The sequence below is a fragment of the Sciurus vulgaris genome (genome assembly GCF_902686455.1).
Source record: "Sciurus vulgaris genome assembly, chromosome: 4".
NCBI classification, from domain to species: Eukaryota; Metazoa; Chordata; class Mammalia; order Rodentia; family Sciuridae; genus Sciurus; species Sciurus vulgaris.
The window spans coordinates 8,976,000-8,997,861 of NC_136464.1; the positions used below are offsets into that span (position 1 = coordinate 8,976,000).

The 21,862-nt window shown below is 48.0% G+C and overlaps 1 protein-coding gene across 1 annotated transcript in view; it reads right to left on the reverse strand.

The window, feature by feature from the left end:
- The window catches only part of LOC306660322 (scavenger receptor cysteine-rich domain-containing protein DMBT1-like), a gene marked incomplete at its 5' end in the record, with an annotated part of 61,732 nt that extends 42,945 nt beyond the window's left edge, over positions 1-18,787 (reverse strand). Inside the window, 12 exons of the mRNA XM_079138428.1 lie at positions 4,050-4,082; positions 4,555-4,902; positions 6,688-7,005; positions 7,775-7,816; positions 9,583-9,773; positions 9,928-9,949; positions 13,132-13,170; positions 14,465-14,665; positions 14,760-14,782; positions 17,439-17,559; positions 17,972-18,101; positions 18,671-18,787. Coding sequence (XP_078994554.1) covers positions 4,050-4,082; positions 4,555-4,902; positions 6,688-7,005; positions 7,775-7,816; positions 9,583-9,773; positions 9,928-9,949; positions 13,132-13,170; positions 14,465-14,665; positions 14,760-14,782; positions 17,439-17,559; positions 17,972-18,101; positions 18,671-18,787 — 1,585 coding nt within the window. The remainder of the gene's footprint in view (positions 1-4,049; positions 4,083-4,554; positions 4,903-6,687; positions 7,006-7,774; positions 7,817-9,582; positions 9,774-9,927; positions 9,950-13,131; positions 13,171-14,464; positions 14,666-14,759; positions 14,783-17,438; positions 17,560-17,971; positions 18,102-18,670) is intronic.
- Between the last annotated feature and the right edge of the window lie 3,075 nt (positions 18,788-21,862).

Here is a 21,862-nt window from a genome sequence, read left to right on the forward strand (position 1 = left end):
TGAGGCCCCCGAAAGCTGAACTCCCTGTAATCTCTCCACACGTGGTGGGGGATGGTGGGCTGCTGCCTCTACACTACAGGACTGTACCCAAAGCAGGCAGGCTGAGCACAGGCCAGATGGACTCAGGAGCCACATTCTCATGTCTCTTGTCAGCCTGCCTCTCTGACCTGCTTCCAGGCCTGCTCCTCTCATTAAAAGTTGAGCACTTCTATACAGATTTAATGCAATTAAAATTCCAATGATGTTCTTCATAGAAATAAATAAAAGCAATCATGAAATTCATTTGGAAAAATAAGAGACCCAGACTAGCCAAAGCAATGCTTAGCAGGAAAAGTGAAGCAGGAGGCATCATAATATCAGAACTTAAACTATACTATAGTAACTAAAACTGCATAGTATTGACACCAAAACAGACATGAAGACCAACGGCACAGAATAGAAAATACAAACAGAGACAGACAAACCCACATAGTTATCTTACACTAGACAAGGGCACTATAAACATACATTGGAGAAAAAATAGCCTTTTCAACAAGTGATGCCGGGAAAAGTGGAAATCCATATGTAGCAGAATGAAATTGAAACCTTTATCTCTTACCCTGAACAAAACTCAACTCAAAGTGGATCAAGGGCTAAGGCATTAGATCAGAGACCTGTGCCTACAAGAGGAAAATCTAGGCCCAACTCTCCATCACATGGCTTAGGAACTGACTTCTTCAACAAGACTCCTAAAGGGTAAGAATTAAAATCAAGAATCAATAAATGGGATGATATCAAACTTAAAAGCTTCTTCACAGCAAAGGAGACAATCAAGAATGTGAAAAGAAAGCCTACAGAGTGGGAGAAAATCTTTATTACCTACACCTCAGATAGAGCATTAATCTCCAGGATATATAAAGAACTCAAAAAAATTGACACCCAAAAATAAAATAACCCAATCGATAAATGGGCAAAGGAACTGAACAGGCATTTCACAGAAGAAGAAATACGAATGATGAACAAATGTATGAAAAAATGTTCAACATCTCTAGTCATTGGAGAAATGCAAGTTAATGCAAGTGATTCCATCTTGCTCTTGTCAGAATGGCAATTATCAAGAATACAAATGACAATAAATAATGGTGAGGATATGGGGGAAAAGGTACATTCATACATTACGGATGGGACTGAAGAAAACTTGGAATGGAACCACCATTTGACCCAGTTATCCCACTCCTTCGCATATGCCCAAAGGACTTAAAATCAGCACACTATAGTGACACAGCCACATCAATGTTTTTTAGCAGCTCAATTCATAATAGCTGAGCTATGGAACTAATGTAGGTACCCTTCAACAGATGAATAGAAAAGGAAAATATGGCCTATATACACAATGGGGTATTACTCAGCCATAAACAAGAACGAAATTATGGCATTTTCTGGAAAATGAATGGAACTTGAGACTAACTTGCTAAGTGAAATAAACCAATCCCCCCAAAAACAAAGGCAGAATGCAGTCTCTGCTATGCAGATGCTAGCACAATAAGAGGAGGAAGGAAGAATCCAAGTTCATTAGATTAGACAAAGAGGATTGAAGGGAGGGATAGGAATAGGAAGACAGTAGAATGAATCACACATATCTTTCCTATGTTCAATATGAATACATGACCAGTGTAACTCCACATCATGTCAACCAAAAGAATGGGATCCTAATTAGAATAAGTTATACTCCATGTATATATAATATGTCAAAATAAATTCTATTGTCATGTATATTTAAAACGGACAAAGAAAAAAAATTTTTAAGCTCAACCTTTAGAGTGGCAGCAGAGAATCTGCCCACCATACCAGGATCGCTTAGTGCTGTCTTGGGCAACTGCCTCCTGTTTGCTCTGAGGGTCTTCTGACTGGGAATCATTTCAACTTAAAAGAAGCGATTACCTGTTTCATGATCCTGAGAAGCCACAGAAAGACCTGGAAGGGGAAAAGAGGAGAAAATAATGACATCTGGGGGGAAATATTTATTCTCATCGACAAGTTAGAGAAGCATAAATGGTTTCCTGGAAATGTCAAGGGATCTAGTCCAAACTGAGAAGAGATGGTGGTACAACTGAACATTCTCCCTGGGTCTGGGGCAGATGAAAGCAGCTCACACTTTTTTGGATGTGCCCCCTGTCAAGAGACAGGTCTACTTTTCCTCCCTTGAACCTGGCTGGGCTCTGTGACTGCTTCGAGCAACAGAATGTGGCAGAAGGAGCACTGGGCTTTTAAGGGACTGGAGGCTTCCATTTCCTGTCCCAGAATACTGGCTGCTCATACAGCCCTATTCCGACTTTTAAGACCTCTGACTGCCCTGCTGGAGGGACCCTGTGAAGAGGCCCTGAGACCACCTGGACGGTAGCCCACCCTTCCAGCAGCCCCCACCTGGACCAGGCGTGGGAGTCAGCCACCAGAGAACACCACGGAGTGACCTGCCCGATGCTCAGTGGAGCAGAATCCCCCAGCTGACCCAGCCCACATTCCCCCCAAACCGTGACCTATATCTGAATGGTGACTGTTTGGAAGCCATAAGTTTTGTGGTAGCAACCGGCAATCAGATGGCTCCTTTGACTCAGCCTTGTCCTCCTGTCTCCACCGTCTGTGTAACGCACATGGACTGAGAAAACTACAGAGGAGCCTGCCTGAATGCCTCTGCTCGAGCTGGGAAGCGGGACCTCTAGCTTTAGGCAGCCCTCCCTTCTCACTCACAGCCCCAGGCGTAGGGCTGGCCTTCCCCCAGCACACCCAGAACACCTCCAGGCCCTCTCCAGGCAGATGCAGAGAGAAGCTTTCCCAGGGGCTTGTGTCTGGTGCCTTCTGAGTCTGTGTGGGTGCATCCAGGGGCATCAAAGGACAAGAGAGGGCCCGGTAACGCCCACTTCTGCCTCTTTTCAATCATCTTATCTTGGGCAGGCTTTGTGATCTCCCTAATTCTTGACCCTAAGAATAAGTGAAGTAATTTATCTGGAAACCCTTGTAGCAGGCCTGCTGTTGAACAGGTGCTCAGAAAGATGGTCACAATGAAAGGAACTATCTTTTCATTCGCCTCCCGTGCCACTTCAGAATTCACGGTCTGTGTTGGTCTGCTGTTTTCTAATCTCTGGTTTTTATCATAGATGGATATCATTCAATCATTAAATCACAAGATTTGTGAAAGCAGGAAAAATCCCAAGATTGTGAAAAGCTTCAACTTTAGGGTGAGACTGGTCAGTGTTAAAAAGTGGTTCTACCATTAACTTGCTGAGTGATCTTGAGACAGTTACTTGACCTTTCTGTGTCTCACATTTCTCTTCTGTAAAACAACATATAGTGCATTTTTGCAGGAGTGCCCTGCTGATTAGCAATAATCTGATCCAAATGTCCGCCTATCTTGGCTCTCTCTAGTTTTGCCTGATCTTTGCGTATCCTGGGCCAATGCATGGGTATGGTAACTAAGATGGGTGGTCAAGAGCACCGATTACCCACTGGCCTGCCCTGTGAATCTTGCTAATTCACTATGTCTCTGTTTATATGGAAAATGTAAATGATGCACCTACTTCGAGGGGTTATTTGGGGGATGGAATGAGTTAGAGATGGTCCCTAAATCATGAGGTTTCAATTTATGGCTTTTAGACTTTACAGCAGTGTGAAAACAGTACTCACTCAGTAGAGACTGTGCTTCAAGTTATGAATTTTGGTCTTTTCCCAGGCTAGCAATAATCAGTGGATACTCCCCGTGCTGCTGGACAGTGGCAGCAAGTCGCGCTCCCAGCTGACCAGGCAGTCAGGAGCATGCACAGCTGACACTAGAGTGTGCTGTGTTGCCAGCTGAGCTTTGGCAGGTGAGGCTATGAAATGCTTTCTTTAGCTTATGGTATTTTCCAACTTGCAACGGATTTATTGAGACCTAACCCCATCGTAAGTGGAGGAGCATCTGTCTGTATGTGAAGGGCTCAGAACACCTGACCCTTAAGTAGTTGCTGCTTTTGTTATTATTGCTGTTATTGTAATTAGTAGAAAGTTGCCTGAGCTAGGAAAAAATATGGACCTACCTGGAGGTGTGGGCGGAGGCACATCTGCTGCATCTGCATCACAAAGAAAAGCAATAGGTCACCCTCTTTCATGAGTCCACAGTATGGAGGAGGTGGGGTGTCCTTAGGGGACTGAGGAGGCAGGAGCACAGCCTTTCAAGGTATGGGAACCCAGAATGCTATAGCTGCCCCTGGGCACCTTCGGCCCTCCTGTGGCAGGGTCCTTGGCCTGGAGGGCTGGGGCACAGCATCTGGGTCAACTCTGCCCCATGGCAGCCAGGCTTGGATTAACTTGGGGACAGGGCGCTGGAACCTGCACTGTAGGTGTGCTGATGCCCACTGTTACCCAGGACCTCCTCTGGGTAACCCTGGAGCCGCCCACACAGAGCAGTGTGCCCAGGGCCTGCCCTCAAGGGGCACGCCAGGCATGAGTGGATGAACGGATGGAAGCTCCCTTCCAGGAAGACAGCTCTAAAACACCTTCAGTCATATTACCAGAAATGTCTTCCTGAGAGGGAGCGGGTACCTGAGCAGATGACACTGGCGTCCTCGTGATGGCCGCAGTTGTGCTCCCACCAGCCCGAGTGGGCACACTGGCCCAGGTGGCGCTCTACTCCAGAGCACTGGAGGTTGTCCAGGAAGATGTCTCCTGAGCCTGGACCAAAGTAGGCCCCGCCAGGGCTAGAAATAGCCTGCCCACAGCCCAGCTGGCGGCACACGACCTTAGCTTCGTTCAGGTCCCACAGATCATCGCACACGGTGCCCCAGGCCCCCTGGTGAAGGACCTCCACGCGTCCTGAGCACCGTCCGGAGCCACCCACCAGCTGCAGCTCTGGCCAGTCCCCTGTGGATAGAGATGTGGTGGCAAGTCCCCCTGAAGCTCTGCCCGAGGTCCAGCAGCACTGGGCTCAGAGGTGGGCTGGGAGGGGTGCCCCGTCTCCAGCCGTGGGGCTTATTCCTCACAAGTCTCCTGGGTTCCTGGGCTGCGGGCTGAGGTCTTCACCAATTTGGTTTCACTTCGATAATATTTCCTGATTGTCTTCCCTGCTAGGTGTTATGGTGCAGCCATAAACCAGAGGGGGGTTCCTGCCCTCAAGGAGCCCAGAGTCTATTTACCAGGGAAGCAGAGACCCCAGTACAACACGCTATTCCACAGTATGACACACACATGGAGGGAAAGAACGGGGTGCTATGAAGAGGACGACAGAGAGGTGGAGGCTGGGAGGCACCTCCCAAAATGTGAGAAGAGCTGGGCAAGGTCCTCTGAGCCAGGGGGAAGAAGAGCCTGTGCAGAAAGAGCAGGCAGCGGCATTCACGTCTGCAGCTCTGAAGGTGACTCACCTGGACTGTTTGACAGAGACTCTGCAGCATCTGTAGATAGGAAAAACAAATACGTCAGGATTTTGGGGGGATCTTGACTTCAATAACTGAGGATGGAGCTTTAATTACATCCTTCTACATGTTCATTAATGCAACATGAGAAATTTAGTCCCAGTAAATAACAGTGCTAGAGAAACAGATTCATCTAGAGACAAAAGTAAGTTTCTGTGTTGCTTTGCTCTTGCTCTGGGAAACAATCAGGTGTGAAAGTTACATTTAGGAAAAACTGACAAGCTGTTACTTTTGTAGCAGATGAGTTTCACTATGGGAGTCCCTGGGGGCACCTCAGATTAGAAGGTCATCTTCTAGAACATTGAAATTCGGGGATAACATGTGCCCACGAATCTGTAACTAAGTTATAGGGTGTTCCACACAGTAAGATGCCACAAAGCCAACAGGTGGAGAAGTGAATAAGCAACACACAGGGCAAAGCTTTTGAACGTGTGCCTTAGGTTAAAGTCACAGGAAGTGGGTCGGGCGTATGCCAGAGCTGCTGCTCACACAGGCAGCTCCACGAAGCCAGCCCCGCTTGGAATTGTGATTGCTGATTCTTTCAAGTCACATGAGGGATTGTGGCTGTAGTTTGCCCCATTGCAGAGGGCTATTAATAGACACTCCAGAGGTGACTAATTTGCTTCCCCACTAAAGGTTCACGCATGAGTAAATATAGGGTATTGGAAAAAATTGTCACAAGAAAAGTAAAATCAGTTGCTTCGGTGCGCAGATTTCCTCAGTGTTACAACTGAGCGGGGACATGATGGGAAGAGGGGTCAAATGTGCAGCCTCTTTGCCAGGTGCTACGCCAGGGCTTTGCCAAAGACATCTCTGTCCCTGTTGGCAGTCCTGCAAGAAAGCAAGCGGGCTCCTAATTTTATAGATGAGGAAACTGAGGATCAGAGTTTAAGGGTCACCCAAATAAGGCGTGGGTGTTCACACCGGCTCTGAGAGCCAGCTGGGCCTCCCAGCTCGGCTGCCTCTGGTGGCCTCCTTGATTGAGCTCCTTTACAGAAGCTCCTGAAGGTTCCTATATCCCACATACTGTGCACGTTTCAGCAAAGCACACTTTCCTTCGCTGACTCTCACCACCAAACGAGGAAATCAAAATGTGCGATTCTGGAGCCTGGTAGCTCAAACACTGTGCATTTAGCCAAGTTGGAAGAGGTGCTGCAAAAATCAAATGCTACGAGTTTCAAGGATCCTTTCCCCGACTAATCTGCATGCTGGCAGGTGGTCTTGGTCTTGGAGCGCTCTGCTGTTGGCAGTGAGAGGGAGCGGGTACCTGAGCAGATGACGCTGGCATCCTCATGGTGGCCGCAGTTGTGCTCCGACCAGCCCGAGTGGGCACACTGGCCCAGGTGGCGCTCCACCCCGGCACATTGGAGGTTGTCCAGGAAGATGTCTCCTGAGCCTGGGCCAAAGTGGGCCTTCCCAAGGGCAGACACGGCCTGCCCACAGCCCAGCTGGCGGCACACGACCTCGGCTTCGTTCAGGTCCCACAGATCATCGCACACGGTGCCCCAGGCCCCCTGGTGGAAGACCTCCACGCGTCCTGAGCACCGTCCGGAGCCGCCCACCAGCCGTAGTTCTGGCCAGTCACCTGCAGATGAAGACCTGGTGACCACTGTCCTCTGAGAATATGGCACCTTTCCATGAGACCGTAGAGCTCCACACTCATACCCCCATTAGAGATAGAGAAACTGGAGTTTGAGAAATCCTTAGACTGCCAGAAACCTAAAAAATCCATTAACTGAACACCTATTTTGCGAGCAGTATGTGCCATTCTGTTTTGGCTAAATGCAGAAAAACATTCCAAATAGTTTGCATGAGGATTTGTGATTGGTGAAGCACTTTCACGTGCATGCTCACCTCTGTGATAACTCGGGGGATTGGTATACCCATTTTATCTATGAGGAAGCTGAACTCTGGAGAAGTGAATTCCACATCCGGTAAGCAGCAGACCTATGATCAGGTCTCCTGTCTCCAGGCTTCACATTTGTTTTCTTTGCTCCTCTATCTTGCTGACTCTGGACTGGCTCTGACACTCCACTCACTCCCGAAAAGCCAATTTGTGTCACCAACATGAGGCTGACCTTGATCAGGACTGGCACCAGGACAAAGAGAGAATTCTGCAAATTGCTCAGGCTTTGAGGACACGCCCCAACCTCCCCCCAAAAAAAGAACTTTGTTCATCATGGGACGCTAGATCCAGAAGATCTGAAAGTCTGAAATGGCCCTACAGCTTGGGTAGAGCCAACTGGCTCATTTGCAAATGGATGAACTGCTTGCTGTTGGCTTTGTTTCTCTACTGACACAGACACAGTGGAGAGGAGGGGACCTGGTCAGGGAAGCGGGCATGCTGGACTTACCTGGTCTTGCTGTTCCTGACTTGGGCGTCGATGTGGGGATGGCTGTGGATACAAGGAGATGGCCTCAAATCAAAAGGGAGGCCTGGGGATGTCAACGGGTGGCATTCTGAGAGCAGCCTGTCTGTTAAGTGCCCAGCTTCTGGATGATTCTTTCTCCGCCATCTGTATGGTAGTAAGCTCCCGAATCACTCTTTTCTCACGGGTCTTATGTTTCTCAGTGTGTGAGCCAACTGAAAAATATATTCCTTTCTCCCCAGTGGCTGAAAAATGTCACAAGACCTCAGGTGTGCCATTCTGTGCTAAAACACCACACTCATGCTCAGTGTCCTTCTGGGGAAAACTGCTGTCCTTCTTGCTTGCTTCTGCTTTGTCAACTGTCCCTAGGTGTGGAGTATCTAATTAGGTGTGTCTCATTGTCTTTGATAGAAACAAGAAATTAGGCAATCAAATAGACCATTATCTATACCCAGGGACCTGATTACGGATGGGCACAACTTGTGTCCCAGTGTGAGTGGGCAGACACCATGCCGACGGAATCTCTCCACTACAGTAGATTTGTACGTGGAGTGGGGATCAGTAAAAGCCCTTGGGAGTGGAGACAGAGCAAGAAACACCAACCAGGACTGCAGATTAGCAACAAAACGAAAATGGACTCACTGATTAGTTGTGGAGTCTGTGACGCTGCCTCTGCAAATACAAGGAAACCATCGTTAGCAGCTGTTTAATGCCGATCACGGTGACATTCCCGATCCTCTTTGTGCTGCCAAGCGCCTCCTCTGTTTTACAGTGTGTTTCCCAGTCCCCAGGCCCTTGGTAAAAGGACTGAAGAGTGTTCTGAACAGCGTCTTGGACAAGGTGGACGGGAGGCACTCGCCGTTCTATTAGCTTTGCTGTTTTCTCCTGGTAGTAAGTACTGCAGGACCTCAGATAACTATGGAACTCCTGAAACGTCGGTGTCCCCAAATGTAGAAAGGGATGAACGGTGCTTCTGCGTAAGGATAGCACATGGCAAGGAACCTGAAATGTGCTGCTTGACTACAACAGACAATAAGCATTAGCTATTATTGTGAATACTTGGATCTTTGTTGTTGTTGTTATTGTTTTCATTTTGTTTGCTAGCTGGAGTGCGCTTGCTCTGGTGGAAACCCGTGGCGTGGCTTCCGTCTGCTCACACCTCTGTCCCACCCCTGGTGTACTCTCTTCTCTCTCCTGACGTGCCTTCTCCTCTCTTCCCTGTTTCCTTGCCAGTTTCAAAGCCAAACCCAAGGCTGGTTCCTGGAGTTCTCATCACTGTGCACAGCCCCTGCCCGTGCTGCGCCTTCTTGTTCCCAATATCTTTCTCCAAGATGCACGTGTGTGTTGATTTGGTAAGTTCTAGTATGTTCTCTCTGTTCTACTGGTTTGCCTCCATCCAGGGCATTCTATCTGTCCTCCAACCACATCGTGTGTCTTTATCTTAGCTCCCTGGAGGTCGTGCTTGGCTGGGATCACACATTCTGCAGGTCCCAGAATGCTCACCTCAAACTAGATTCCGGCTAATGTTGGAAAAGACTTCCTGAGGAGCTGACAGTGGGAAACACAGAGCCCCGGCACAGCAGCCAGCCGCTGCGTCCGGGCTGCACAATCGCTCTGCTGGGGCTCTGCGTGTGTCATGGCACGCGTAGCTCACAACATCCCTCAGGAGTAAGGTTCTCCTGCTCTCCCCACGACAGAGCGGGCAGTGCCAAGCCATTTGCCCCAAGTCGCGGAGCAGGTGACGGTCCCCAGGCAGTCGATCCAGAGCTGTGGCTCCACGCCACCATTCTTACCTTTGTTTGCAGAATAATAATAAGCAGTGAAGTGCTTCCCTATGTCGTTGGAGCTTCGGAAGTACACGAGGGTCACTGAGCCGGAGAAGGACTCGTAGGTGAGGTGGGAACCAGAACAGGTCTTTCCCAGGGACTTTGCTGAAGCTGGGGGACCATCTAGGATTTCGATGTACTCATTGGTGCAGTCAAGGCTGGGGAGACAACAGCCACGGGAGCCCCTTAGGCCCCTCATCAGAAGATTCGGGAGGTGTGGTGTGAGACAAGTTTCCTGTGTTACTACGGAGGCTGGGGACAGGTTAAAAGCCCGTCAGTCGTGCAGAGACAGTATGGATCTGGTTAGCCTACTTTTTCCCTCGGGTGCCATTACCTACGGGGAAATGGGATTTTAGCTGGAAGAGAAATGAGCTGGCTCTCCTCCCTGCCCAGGGCTGGGGCAGCTGAGGCTGCAGGGACCTCACAGCTGGGAAGGGCAGGCCAAGACTATTCCAGGTCATCCTACCACATGACCATCTAGGGAGGGAGGGCCTGAGGTGGACAGGTGGGTCTGGCAGGGGGACACAGCTCCAGTTCCAAACAACCCATTCACAAACTTCTGACAGCAACCTCCTTAGAAGGAAGTGGCTACATTTCTAATCAGCTTGCTTTCTGGAAATCATCTAATTGTGTCCAAAGTTGTTCTCTATGAACTTCTGTCCAGCCACACCAGAGACCACTTCCAGGCCACCACCCGAGAGTCATTATTCCAAGCCATCTTCCATTAGGCAAAATTCAAGAGTAATAAATAATTTATATTGTTCCCAGGGCTTAATTTCCATAGGACATTCATCTACGAATGACTTCAATCTTGCATATTTATACTATTAAAATCGAAAACTTTCTGACTTAGTATGTCTGGGTCATCCTGGACTCTGCCTCTTTAACCAGCTGGTTAGGATGCACACCCTTTCTCCGGTCTTTCTGTTTGTCTGTCTCTATGCCCCTTATACACACACAGTCTATCCGAATCATCATAAGGTGATTTTTATTTTAATTAAAAATTCATGAAAATATACAAAAACAGTCATATTTCTATATATGAGCAAACACCCAGAAACCCAAACTGAAAATTGTATTATTTATAATTGCTCCAACAACAAGAAAGATAAAAATGCCTAAATATAAATCTAATAAGACATGTAAAAGATCTGCCTAAAATAAATAGTTAACATTAAGAAAAAATACCAGATGCTGCCTAGGATGTAGAGAAACTATATCTCAGGTGTTGCTGGTAGTATGTGACACAGAAGTCACTCTCAAAAACAGTTTAGTGTATTTTAAGTTAAACAAGTACTCACTACACAGCCCAGCAATCACACATCTATCCTTGAGAAATAACTAACCTTCACATGAAAACCTGCATGTGAATGTCCATAGAAGCTTTACGTGCAATACCTAAAGACGGAAACAACGCAGACATCCTGCAAGCAAGAGAGGATTGAAGAAACTCTGGTACAGCCATGCGCATGGAATCCTTCTCAGTAGTAAAAAGGAACTCGCTGCTGATACACACACCAGCCTGGATGGATCTTCAGGGAACTGGGCTGAATGGAAAAAGCCAACCCCCCAAAGCTACCGTATGCTTCCTCATACAACATCCTCAAAACGACACACTACAGAGATGAACAGATTGTTTTTAGGGGCCTGCAAAGGGGTGGTTTGTGAATACAAAAGATGAAGGGATAGTTCCCTTGTGGTAATGGAGCAGTTCTATACCTGGAATATGGCGCTGGTTATATGAACATGGGATAAAAATGCATGGAACTACACACACACACACACACACACACCCGCGCACACACACGAACGTGCATATAAAAGTTAGTGGGAATTGAATGAGGTCTGCAGTCTAGCAAACAGTATCATAGCCAATGTCAACTTCCTGGCTTTGATACTGTTCTACAGTTGCACACATGTGATACCACCATTGGGAAATTTTGGTGAGGGGTATGCAGGACTCTATTTTCCTTCCCTATGCATCCGTACCTCTTTCAAAAGAAAAAGAAAAACGCATGAAGGACTCTTCTGCTTAAAATATCAACTAAGGAAAGAAGCAGTTGGGATATTTAAACTGCACAGTGAACTGAGGTAACGTATTCAGAACTTACTCAAGACATGGAAGTGCCAACCGTATACGATCAGAAGTGTTTGCCTTGATCTCCCACACGCAGGTCATGTTGTCATGCATTTCATTCTTTGGGGGATTCCTAATACTTCCAGATGAGTGACTAATAATGCCACCACACTGAGAATTTTCTAAATAAAAAGAGACACATTAGAACTTCAGTTTCTTTCATTGTTCAGTTAAATAATATTTTAATTCATACTGTTCCACACACTTTCCAAAAAAGGTTTCCTTGGTCATCATTTTGTGATGTGTCTTAGGATACAGTGGAGGTATAAACCAGTCTAAGAAGGCTGGCAAACTTGGGAAACTATGGCATGAAAGGGTCTGAAGCTAGACACATCTTTCCTCTCTTTGGAGAATCCTACCATGGACATGGTCTTGCTGGAAAGAGCCGGTATCCAAAATTGACCAGAACCTTTCCCTTGGTTGCTTCCTAGACATGGGTCCTGTAACTTTGATTTTTGTCAGCCCACCTGTGGTTAGGAGTAAAGTTCTGCTTCAATTTTGTCAACTAAGGTCAAGGCAATGTCGACCCTCTGTGGACATGATGATGGCAGTGCCCCATTACCACCAGCCATAGCTCTTAAAATTACATTCTTAAAAATCTACTATTTAACAAAAGAAGTGCCCTGAGCTATCCACCCTGCAATGACCCTAAACTGATAGCACTCTCTGTCCACCTATCTGCCAATCTGCTTGGTTCTTCATCTGCTTACTTGTCTGTCTATCCAACATTCAGTTCAAAATTAAAGGTGACGCCTGGGACAGTGGAAATAGCTGGCTTTTCTCCATCAGGTTATCTGGCTGTTGAACCCACACCCAGTTGACCCTGGCCAACTAACTGTGGCTGTTCTCTAGAAGGACCATCCGGGCTCTCCAAAATCAGCATGTCTCAACCCTTTATCCCCAAGGTGTGCTAAGTAAAGTACAGTGAAGTTTCTGGAACCCCAAAGCACAGGCAAAAACAGGGCAGGGGAATGACAGATGAGAAAGAAAGTATAGAAAAGGAGGACAGAGATTTTCAGAGAAAGGGAAAGGATGGAGAATATGATGGCGGACAACCTATAAAATCATGGCCTTGGGTGGCACCCTGGTGACATCACTGTGTTAATTGCTGCAGGTCTTCCCTTCACTTGTGGTGTGCTTGCTGGGAGATCAAGAAGTCCGGCATCACTTGGTTGTTTGGAGTTCCTTCTCTGACTAACTAGAAATGGAGTGGAACCCTACTTCACTGGCCATCATTACTGGGTCCCTCCCTTAGAACACAGGTTCAGAAGTGGGACCTCAATCAAGCAAGAGTATCTGGGCACAGTTTCCTTGAAGAATCATTTCAAGGACTGAGCTAGAAGGTAACGAGCAGGGCCTCCAAGGACACACGTTCTCACCTGTGGCCACTGTCTCTGCCACGGCAGTCAACGGGTGACCTGCCAAACACAAAGAGGACACGTGAACCAGCAGCTGGACCTGAGATCCACACACTGTCTACACATGAAAATCCTGAGGAGCTGGAAACAAGCACAGTGTCTCAGCTCCTCCCAGAACTACTGAAGGAGCCTGTGGGGCAGGCCTGAGCATGGATCTTTAATGTGCCAGTGATAAGAAGCACTGATCTGAATTAGTCCCAGACTTCAATGCATTCTTTTTTAAAAACATGAAAATGAGATATGTTGAAAATTTGAAGATATAAGAAAACTTAAGTCATGAAATACCTAGAGCCTCTTCTGGTGACCCAGAGGCTGGGAGTTATGAGCTTGTGCTGTGGGAACAGGAAGAAGCATAGGTACAGATGCCTTTGACCCAGTGCCGCTGGAAGGTGCTGAGTCAGGCTCTAAAGAAACTGTGGTGCTGCCTTCAGGTCCCCAACATCTCCCCACCAGGAAATTTAGCTCAGCACCTCCCTGGATTCTCTTCCTGGATCAATTTATTCCCACCTGCTATAGTTGACAGCACAGGAGGGGATGTGAATGAACACTTACCAGCCCTCACCAAACCATGTTTATTTCTGACTCTCACTGAGAGACGGCTACGAGTAGGACATGGAGGAACCTTGGGGTCTGATGAGGAACAAAGAATGGGCATGGGAAACTAGGTGTTGAGGCTAGGAGTGTATGGGAGCCAATAACAGTGGAGGCTCTGGGGGGCCAGGGATGCACCAGGGACAAGGAAACTGGGATTGGCTCACCTTGACTTTGCCCAGATCTATCCCAGTGGCCATTCGTCACCTGGCAGGAAGCACCCTTAGCCATCACCCATATCCTTACCACCTCCCACCCATTGCTCATCACACCTATGTAAACCTCAAACTGAAGCACCAAAAGTGCTCTTCAGAAGTCTGAGATTGAGAAATCCATTTCCTGTGTGTGAAATGCACAGTGAGTAGATTGTAGCAAGTGAGGCTCAGCTAGGTGACTGTTGGGCATGTCCACCTCTCCCACTGGACAATCAGGTCATTCCACATCCCTTAACCACCCCACAGGCATAGAGGTCAAGACACTACTAATTTCCAGCACAACCTGTTCTCCAAAGTGTTGAGCTGCACGCTCGAACCTCACCCTCCTCACCTGTCGGTGTGACGGTTGAATATTCAGCATCTATAGGCACGGGAGATGAAAACATCTGCTGTGAGTGGATAACACACTGACTCAAGTTCATCTGTAAAAAGCATGCTCTTGGGAAGAGCTGAGGCTGGGCCCCGCCTGGGAGGGGCCCAGTGGTTACCTGAACAGATCACGCTGGCATCTTCCTGGTGACCACAGTTGTGGGAGAACCAGCCAGCATGAGAACATTGCTCAAGGTGCTGCTCATGTCCTCTGCAGTGCACATTGTCAAGGAGAATCTTCCCAGAACCTTCCCCAAAGTGGGCCTCGCCTGGGGCTGAAATGGCCCGGCCACACTCCAGCTGTCTACAGATGATGTTTGCTGCCGAAAGGTCCCAGAGGTCATCACACACAGTCCCCCAGACTCCTTGATAGAAAACTTCCACACGGCCGGCACACCTCCCAGGGGTGCCTACCAGCTGCACAGGCGCCCAGCCTCCTGGGGAAGGACAAAGGGTCAGAGGAGTGAGAGCTGCCCCCAGCTCATTGGTGACTGGAGTATTGTCTATGTGATGGACTCTCTGTCCTAATCCTCCTTGTGCTGCTATGAGTGAGTCCAGGCCACTCACCAGACATGTGGGCTCCAAGGAGCCCGTGACACCTTCTTTATCCTCACCCTATATTAGGACAGCTTGCCTGTAGGGATTCTTTCTAGAAATGGCCCCAGTTCTTCTTTTCCCTATATTTTCACTCTTTACAATGTGACATGTGGCCTCTTCCATTGAGCCCTTTCTTCATCCCTTGTTACTGGACTAGGGGCCTTTGGCTCACCTTGGCCAAGAGAGTGTGGACAGGCCTCATATGCCATGAGGGCATGAGAAGCCTCTCAGGCTGCAGCTCATCCTGGGCATTCAGGAGCATCATGTGAATAAGGTAAATAAGCTTGAGCTAGCCTGCTGGGTGACGAAAGACATGCAGCTTTGTCACCTCTGTCACTGCAGGTGACAAATATAGAAGGGCCAGAGGTGTGAAGGAGGCCATCCTGGGCCAGAGAGTCTAACCACAGATTCACAAGCAAACCCAGTCAAGTTCATCTGAGCCTATCCTGAATCTGCAGAACTACCCAGCTGATTCCTTGTGAGCAATTTCCCTTGGTGGTTGTTTCAAGCCACAGTGTTTGCAATGGCTTCACATGGCAATAGATAACTTACACACTTCCTTTATCCATACTCTCTTTTCAGATAACCTGATCCTTCCATAGTCAGTATGAGGCATGGGGGCCAAAGCCACTTCCCCCGGGGAAAGTTTGCCTGATCTGATCTGGAGTGCACGTCTGACTCCAGAGAAACCAATCCAGGTGCTGGATTGTGCAGGTTCTCTCTGCTGGGTATCTGGAATTGGGAAGAGAGCTAGGGGACTCGGGGGTGGGTGGTACCCCCATTCCAGGCAACCAGGATAAGTCACACAAGGGCAGACAAGTGAACAGAGAAGATCTCAAAATGACTCATAAGGGGAAAGAGGAAGAAGGGAGGTCCAGGGAGTGAGGGAATGAGTCAGGTTTGTACCCCTGGACTGGGTTCTCTAAGACCGGTCTATATCCCACCGTATACCCCCTTCAATTAATCTTTCCTGAGTGGGAATTTGCACCATGAAACCAAATGCTCATCCATTAACAAATGCCCCATGTTTCCCTTCTTTTTCTAGCCATTTTCTTGGTTTAAAGTACCATCCCATTCCTGCCTACCAAAGTCCTTCCATCCTTTCTACCAAAGTCAGATTCCACCTCAGTGGATGAGGTTTTGTGATCATCCAGACTGTGACCGACATTTTCACTTCCCAGCTACTAGCTGTGGAGCTCCCAGGACTGGCCACAATGTCATGTGTAGGAACCAATAATGCACACATCTTATCTCCCCCAGCAGGTGGTGACAGAAGATAGGGAGATTGAGTGGAAAGGGCAATGGATGTCAGATCAGGGAGACTGAGTCTAAAGTCCAGCACCCCTGACTAGCTCTGTGACCTTGAGGGTAAGAGTGATCATAAGCTGTCTTGAGGCTAAAGAGTGGAAGAGCACTTGGAAGAGGGCTTGTCAAGGCTTGTTCTTGCTTAGGTGGGTGGGGATGCAGAGATGGGTTAAGGTCTCACACGCCTGGGGTGAGATGGGTGGAAAAACAGTGGGTGTGGTCAGGACAGTTGCAGGAGCCCTTAGGGCGCAGAGCAGCCTTGGTCTGATGATGCAGGAAGAGCGTGGCAGGCCTCTCACAGACCAAGTTTCCCTCCCCACGGTAGTTCAGTGACAGTTTTCTGTGAACAAGGCTTGTCTCCCTAGTAAATTCATGCTCCCTGAGAATTGGTCCTGAGCGAGTCATTCGTGTTTGCACTGCAGGACCTGGTCCAGTGCGTGGGGTCACACAAGACCAGCAGTTAATAAATGAGGGGGACAAAGTTACGGAATGTTAATTCAAACAATCAAGAGTCAAAAAACCAAGATGGCGCCTTTGCTGTCTACTCAAGGCCATGGTCAACAGGCCTGCTGGGCGTCACCTCACCTGGAATTCTTTCAATCCAGGACAGTGAGAGTGGCTCTTCTCAGTCCTCCCCAAATCTTTTGGCAGTACCAACAGATCAAGGGAAGCATCAGATCTAATATTACCTAGCCTCAGACTGAACTTAGCTTACAAAAATCCAAGGCCAACTCAATCTGAATCCCCCTAAATATTACTTAACCCTGACCACATTAAAAAAAAAATCTCAGAGGGTCTGAGCCTCCTCCCTTGTCAGCGACTCTGTGTGGTCATTGGCTGCTCTGGGTCCTGCTCTGGAGAGTAGCTGTCTCCTGCTCAGCAGGAGAGTCTGTCTGTGACTTTTCTGTCGGGCATAGTCCCATCGTCCCCTCACCCTCCAGGCCTTGCATGAGACATTTGTGTCCTGCCCTGATCCCTTGGGCCTGGAGGGTGACCTTCTTCCGGGCACCCCTGCATCTGTACACCCCATGGCAGCATCCACTCCTGTCCAGTACTGCCCCATGGACTTAGGTGGCACAAAGTCTGTCTCGCTCATTGCTCTACAGGTTCCCAGTGACACGTGTTCACTCATCCCGACATTGTCAAATGAGCAGAGTTGTCCAAAAGTAACACAGGATGACACAGCCATACCTGCCGGTGCAGAGGAAGGCGGGCGCTGAGCTGCTGGCATCACCGCAGAGGTGGGAAGCAGGTTCTCGTGGGCTGGTGATGGGTGAAAAGGACAGACTGTCGTCAGAGCAGGGTGGCAACACTGGGAGAAGAGACACATTTTCTTCAAGGGGTGCCTGCCTCCTGCCAGGACTCAGTAGGAAAAAAGATGCCACTATATTCCAGGGCCTGTGACCTCATGTCCCCAAGTCTCTATGGAGGGCAGATCAGGGCATTGTGGCTTATTGACCTCAGGGCTGCTAGAGAAAGCAAAACTCATGGGAAATTGTTCCCACATGACCTGCAGTTCCATCAGCTGCCCACTGTCTCCCTTTGCTGCCTTCTCCCCACGTCTGCTACTGTCCTGACCTCCCCTGAAGTAAGCAGGGATGATGGCGGAGCAGACCTGTCAGGGAAGGGTCGACTCTGAAATAGCACCTGGGAAAGTTGTTGAGTGAAGGAAAGGTTCAACATCTCCACCATGGAGGTGTCACACCACAATCACCAAAACTCACCACCAGGAAGCCCCAGGCCCCGCAGAGAGAGGCCGCGTAGGACAGACTGGGTGCAACCTGTGGAGCTGATAGTTTGCAGAGAAGCCACTACAGGAGCAAGTGGGACGGAATCAGGAAAGACTGGGGAGCCCTGTGGGGCAGACAGCCAACTGGAGGGACGGAGAGCTTTGGATAGGTGAGTAGGCCCAGGATGTGGAGGGCCTTGAGCACCAGCTGACAGATTCAGCCTGTCACCCAGAGGTCACAAACTGAAAAGTCGCTGAGGTCATATGGATAAGGTAAGTATGAGATCTGGGTGAAGGGACCAGGTGAAATGGACAGTTGTTCTGTGTCCAGAGGGGCAGCCCTCTCAGACCTGACCAGTGCTACCATAAAAGAACTTGCCATATTGTGCTTTAGCTACTTTTATTTCTTTCACAAGATGAAAGAACTTACATTTTTTTGTGACAAACATTGTGATTTTTAGATTCAGGTTTGGCTTGACCTTCTGAGCTTGGTTCAGCCTGCAAGCCCTCTTGGCAGTCAAGGGGCTGGTTAGGCTGATGCCAAACATGGACAGAGTATCGGCAGCTTCGGTGACTTACCTGGATCTGCTGTGTTCCTGGACTGAACTGTGGTGTGTGTGTGTGTGTGTGTGTGAGGGAAGGATGAGTAGGGGAGCTAGGAGTCCCCGCCAAATGCTGACAGCCAGCCCCTCACCTGCACAGATAGCACCAGCACCCTCCAGGTGCCCACAGCTGTGCTCACCCGGCCCCGCTCACTCCGGCCCCCATGCACATGCTGCCCCAGGTGGCTCTCGCTGCCCACAACCTGCATGTCATCCACAGGATCTTCCCAGAGCCTGCACCAAAGGGCCCCTGTGGGGGCTGCCCCCACCTGACCACACTGCCTGGGGCAGGGGGCTCAGAGGAGGGACACTGGGTGCTGTGCCTCTGGCCTCTGGAAGTTTTTTTTTTTTTTTTTTTTTTTTTTTATTCTTTTAAATCCCTAGGTGGTCACATCCTCATTTTACACACATGTAAGATCACATAGTTCTCAAGCACCCACACATGAACAATAGCCAGAATAATTCAACTTCATGTGAAAATAGGGCTTTGCTATCTCCTCTCTTTCAAAAGATGAACGCCTCCTTATGGAGCTTCTAGAACTCCTAACAAGAACATATTATCCACATATGATTCCCCCGTTGTGAACAGGAATAGAAACGGGAATTGTCAATATAGCCAATGAAATACAAACTCGCCTGTCCACAAGCAAGCCACAGCCACCGACACCTCGTCTTCCACAGCTACATTGTCCTGGAGCAACTAGGTCCCTTTGGTCTCATAAAATTCTTTCCATGTGGATTTATTGTTGTGGCATTTGTTGTGAGTGAAAAGCCAGAGCCCCCAAGAACCACTAACTTACATGTTTCTTTCTTAATTTTTACAGATGAAGAAGCTGAGACTCAACAGGGTTAACAAAATTGCCAACACTCCACAGCTCATGAGTGGGTTGCTTTCTGCTTGTGGGTCCCCATCTCTCATCCGGCAGCCCTTCCTTTCTCAGGACCTACTTCCCAGCCCCTGGAGTAGTTGAGCTGTGATCAGTGACCTGGGGACTGTGATCATTGACCGCCCAAGAGGAGGTCAAGGAAAAAGAGCAGCGAACTTGGGCCACTGTCATTAGCATAGAGAACTAAGCGAGCACACTGCAGAATAGGCTCGTCCAAGACCTGGTCCCTGCTACAACTTCCTGCTTTGTTTTCTTTGGACTCATCTAGTCAGTCACCATCATCAACCCTAAAGAAGATTTCTTCGCTTTTTATTCATCCACTATATGCTCATGGTCAGCTTTGCTCGGTAGAACTCATCATAGAAAAATAGAAGACAGATCTAAAGACGTGGCACTTAGGAAACCTAAGGGAATCGAAGCAGTCACAGTAATGCCCAGTGCCACCACTCAGTCAAAAACTTTGATCGAAGGCAAGACCGAGCGCTTGCACCCATGAGGCTACAACCCCTCTAGTCAAAAGCTGAACAGCCAATGCACGTCTGGAACACAAGGTGGATTGTGAGGTGCGTCAATGGGAAGGGAACAAACACACAGGATGTGTGCTCTTATGGAGACCAGGGCAAGAAGCCACATGCCGACATGGACACTGAAGCCATGGAAGGACTCTGACAGGTGCAAGGGAAAGAAAGGTCTCCCTGCAGGTAGCTGGGAGCCACAGGTCAGCCTCCAATTCCCGGTACTAGGGAACGGAGGGAGTATGCACTTAATGTGACTCAAATGCCTTGGTGGCGAACACATTAACCCCCATCACCTGGATCCCAGCACTTTTTTTTTACGTTGTGCGGAAGACTTCCTGAGAGATGGCACAGGAAGAAAAGGGAGTTGAGGGTCATGGGTCTTCCTAAGCATGGTGTCCTGTGACTGCAGTGGGGACTAATTGTATGTTAAAGACCCCTTGACATCCTGTAGGAAAGAAGCCTGCTTCCCGTGTTGAAAGCGGTGTTTCCTGCACTCACAGGACCAGAGAGCCCGTGTGTGTTGAGTGTGCAGGGTGTGCACCGCCGAGCTGAACTCCCTGCTGAGCTGCTGTCACCAGGAGCTCGTTCTCAGAAACCCCCTCATTCCACTATCTCAGGGAACCTGGCAGGGTATATTTCTAGAAATATACAGTCTCCTACAAGATTTAATAAATTCACAGGATGTAAGCTTCAATGTAAACCCCAAAGCATTTTCTATGTACCTGTTGGTGTTGGCTCTTCCACAGGAGTGAAGGGTTCGATTATTTTCTCAGCAGCTACAGAGAGAAGACAACATCCATCAGTAATAAAGAGTGACCAAGGACAGGATGAGTCCGAGCTAAGGGGACGGCAGCTGGGTGCCCCAAGTCAGCATTTCCCTGTGGAAATCTAACACAAGAAACCAGTTCTAAGGGGCCCAGGGAGTTTTCAGACCAAAGATAAGACCATTTCAACCTGAGATCCAATTTCTGTTTCCTCTCATACTACAGATAGACTTCAGTTTCCTGATCTATAAACTAGGGATCAGATGTGCTAATGAATAGGAAGGAGGTTCATAAATTTAAAAATAAATAAATAAATAGGACTATCCCTAATTCAAGAAATACTTAAATTTTTTTGGAAAAAAGCAATTCACTTGTTTTGGTTTTAGGGATTGAATTCAGGGGAGCTTAACCACTGAGCCACATCCCCAGCCCTTTTTATTTCTTATTTTGAGACAGGGTCTCACTAAGTTGCTTAGTGCCTCCCTAAGTTGCTGAGCCTGCCCTCCAACTTGTGATCCTCCTGTCTCAGCCTCCCAAGCTGCTGGGATTATGGGCGTGTACCATTGTGCCTGGCAGTTTTTTTTTTTTTTTTTTTTTTTTTAAGGATAAAAGATTTGGTTATTTCAGCAAAGAGAGCTCATGAAAAAAATCCTCAATATCATTAATCTTTAAGAGAAATACAACTGAAAATCACATAAGGGTACAACTATAGCTTATTATAGTAGAGGTACTATTATAACCCAACTTAAAAAACAGATAATCCAAAGTGTTGACAAGGATATTGAGAAAATGTAATTCTCTTATGTTGCTGGTGGAAATACAAAATTTGTATGGCTGCAAAATTTGGGAAACAACCTGCAGCCTGTATGTGAATATTTATGGTAGTTTTATTCATACTAGTAAAAATAAGAAATAATTTTAAGATCCATCAAATTGTGCATGGAGAAACAAATTTTGGTATATCCATACTTAGCAATAAAAAAAGAACAATTATTTGATATGTGGAATTAAATGGATGACTCGCATAGCATTAGGCCAAGTAAAAAAAAGTTCCCAGTGCAGACGCTGTGTGCTGCCTGGTGGTGTCATGCACTATTCTGGGAAAGGCAAACGGA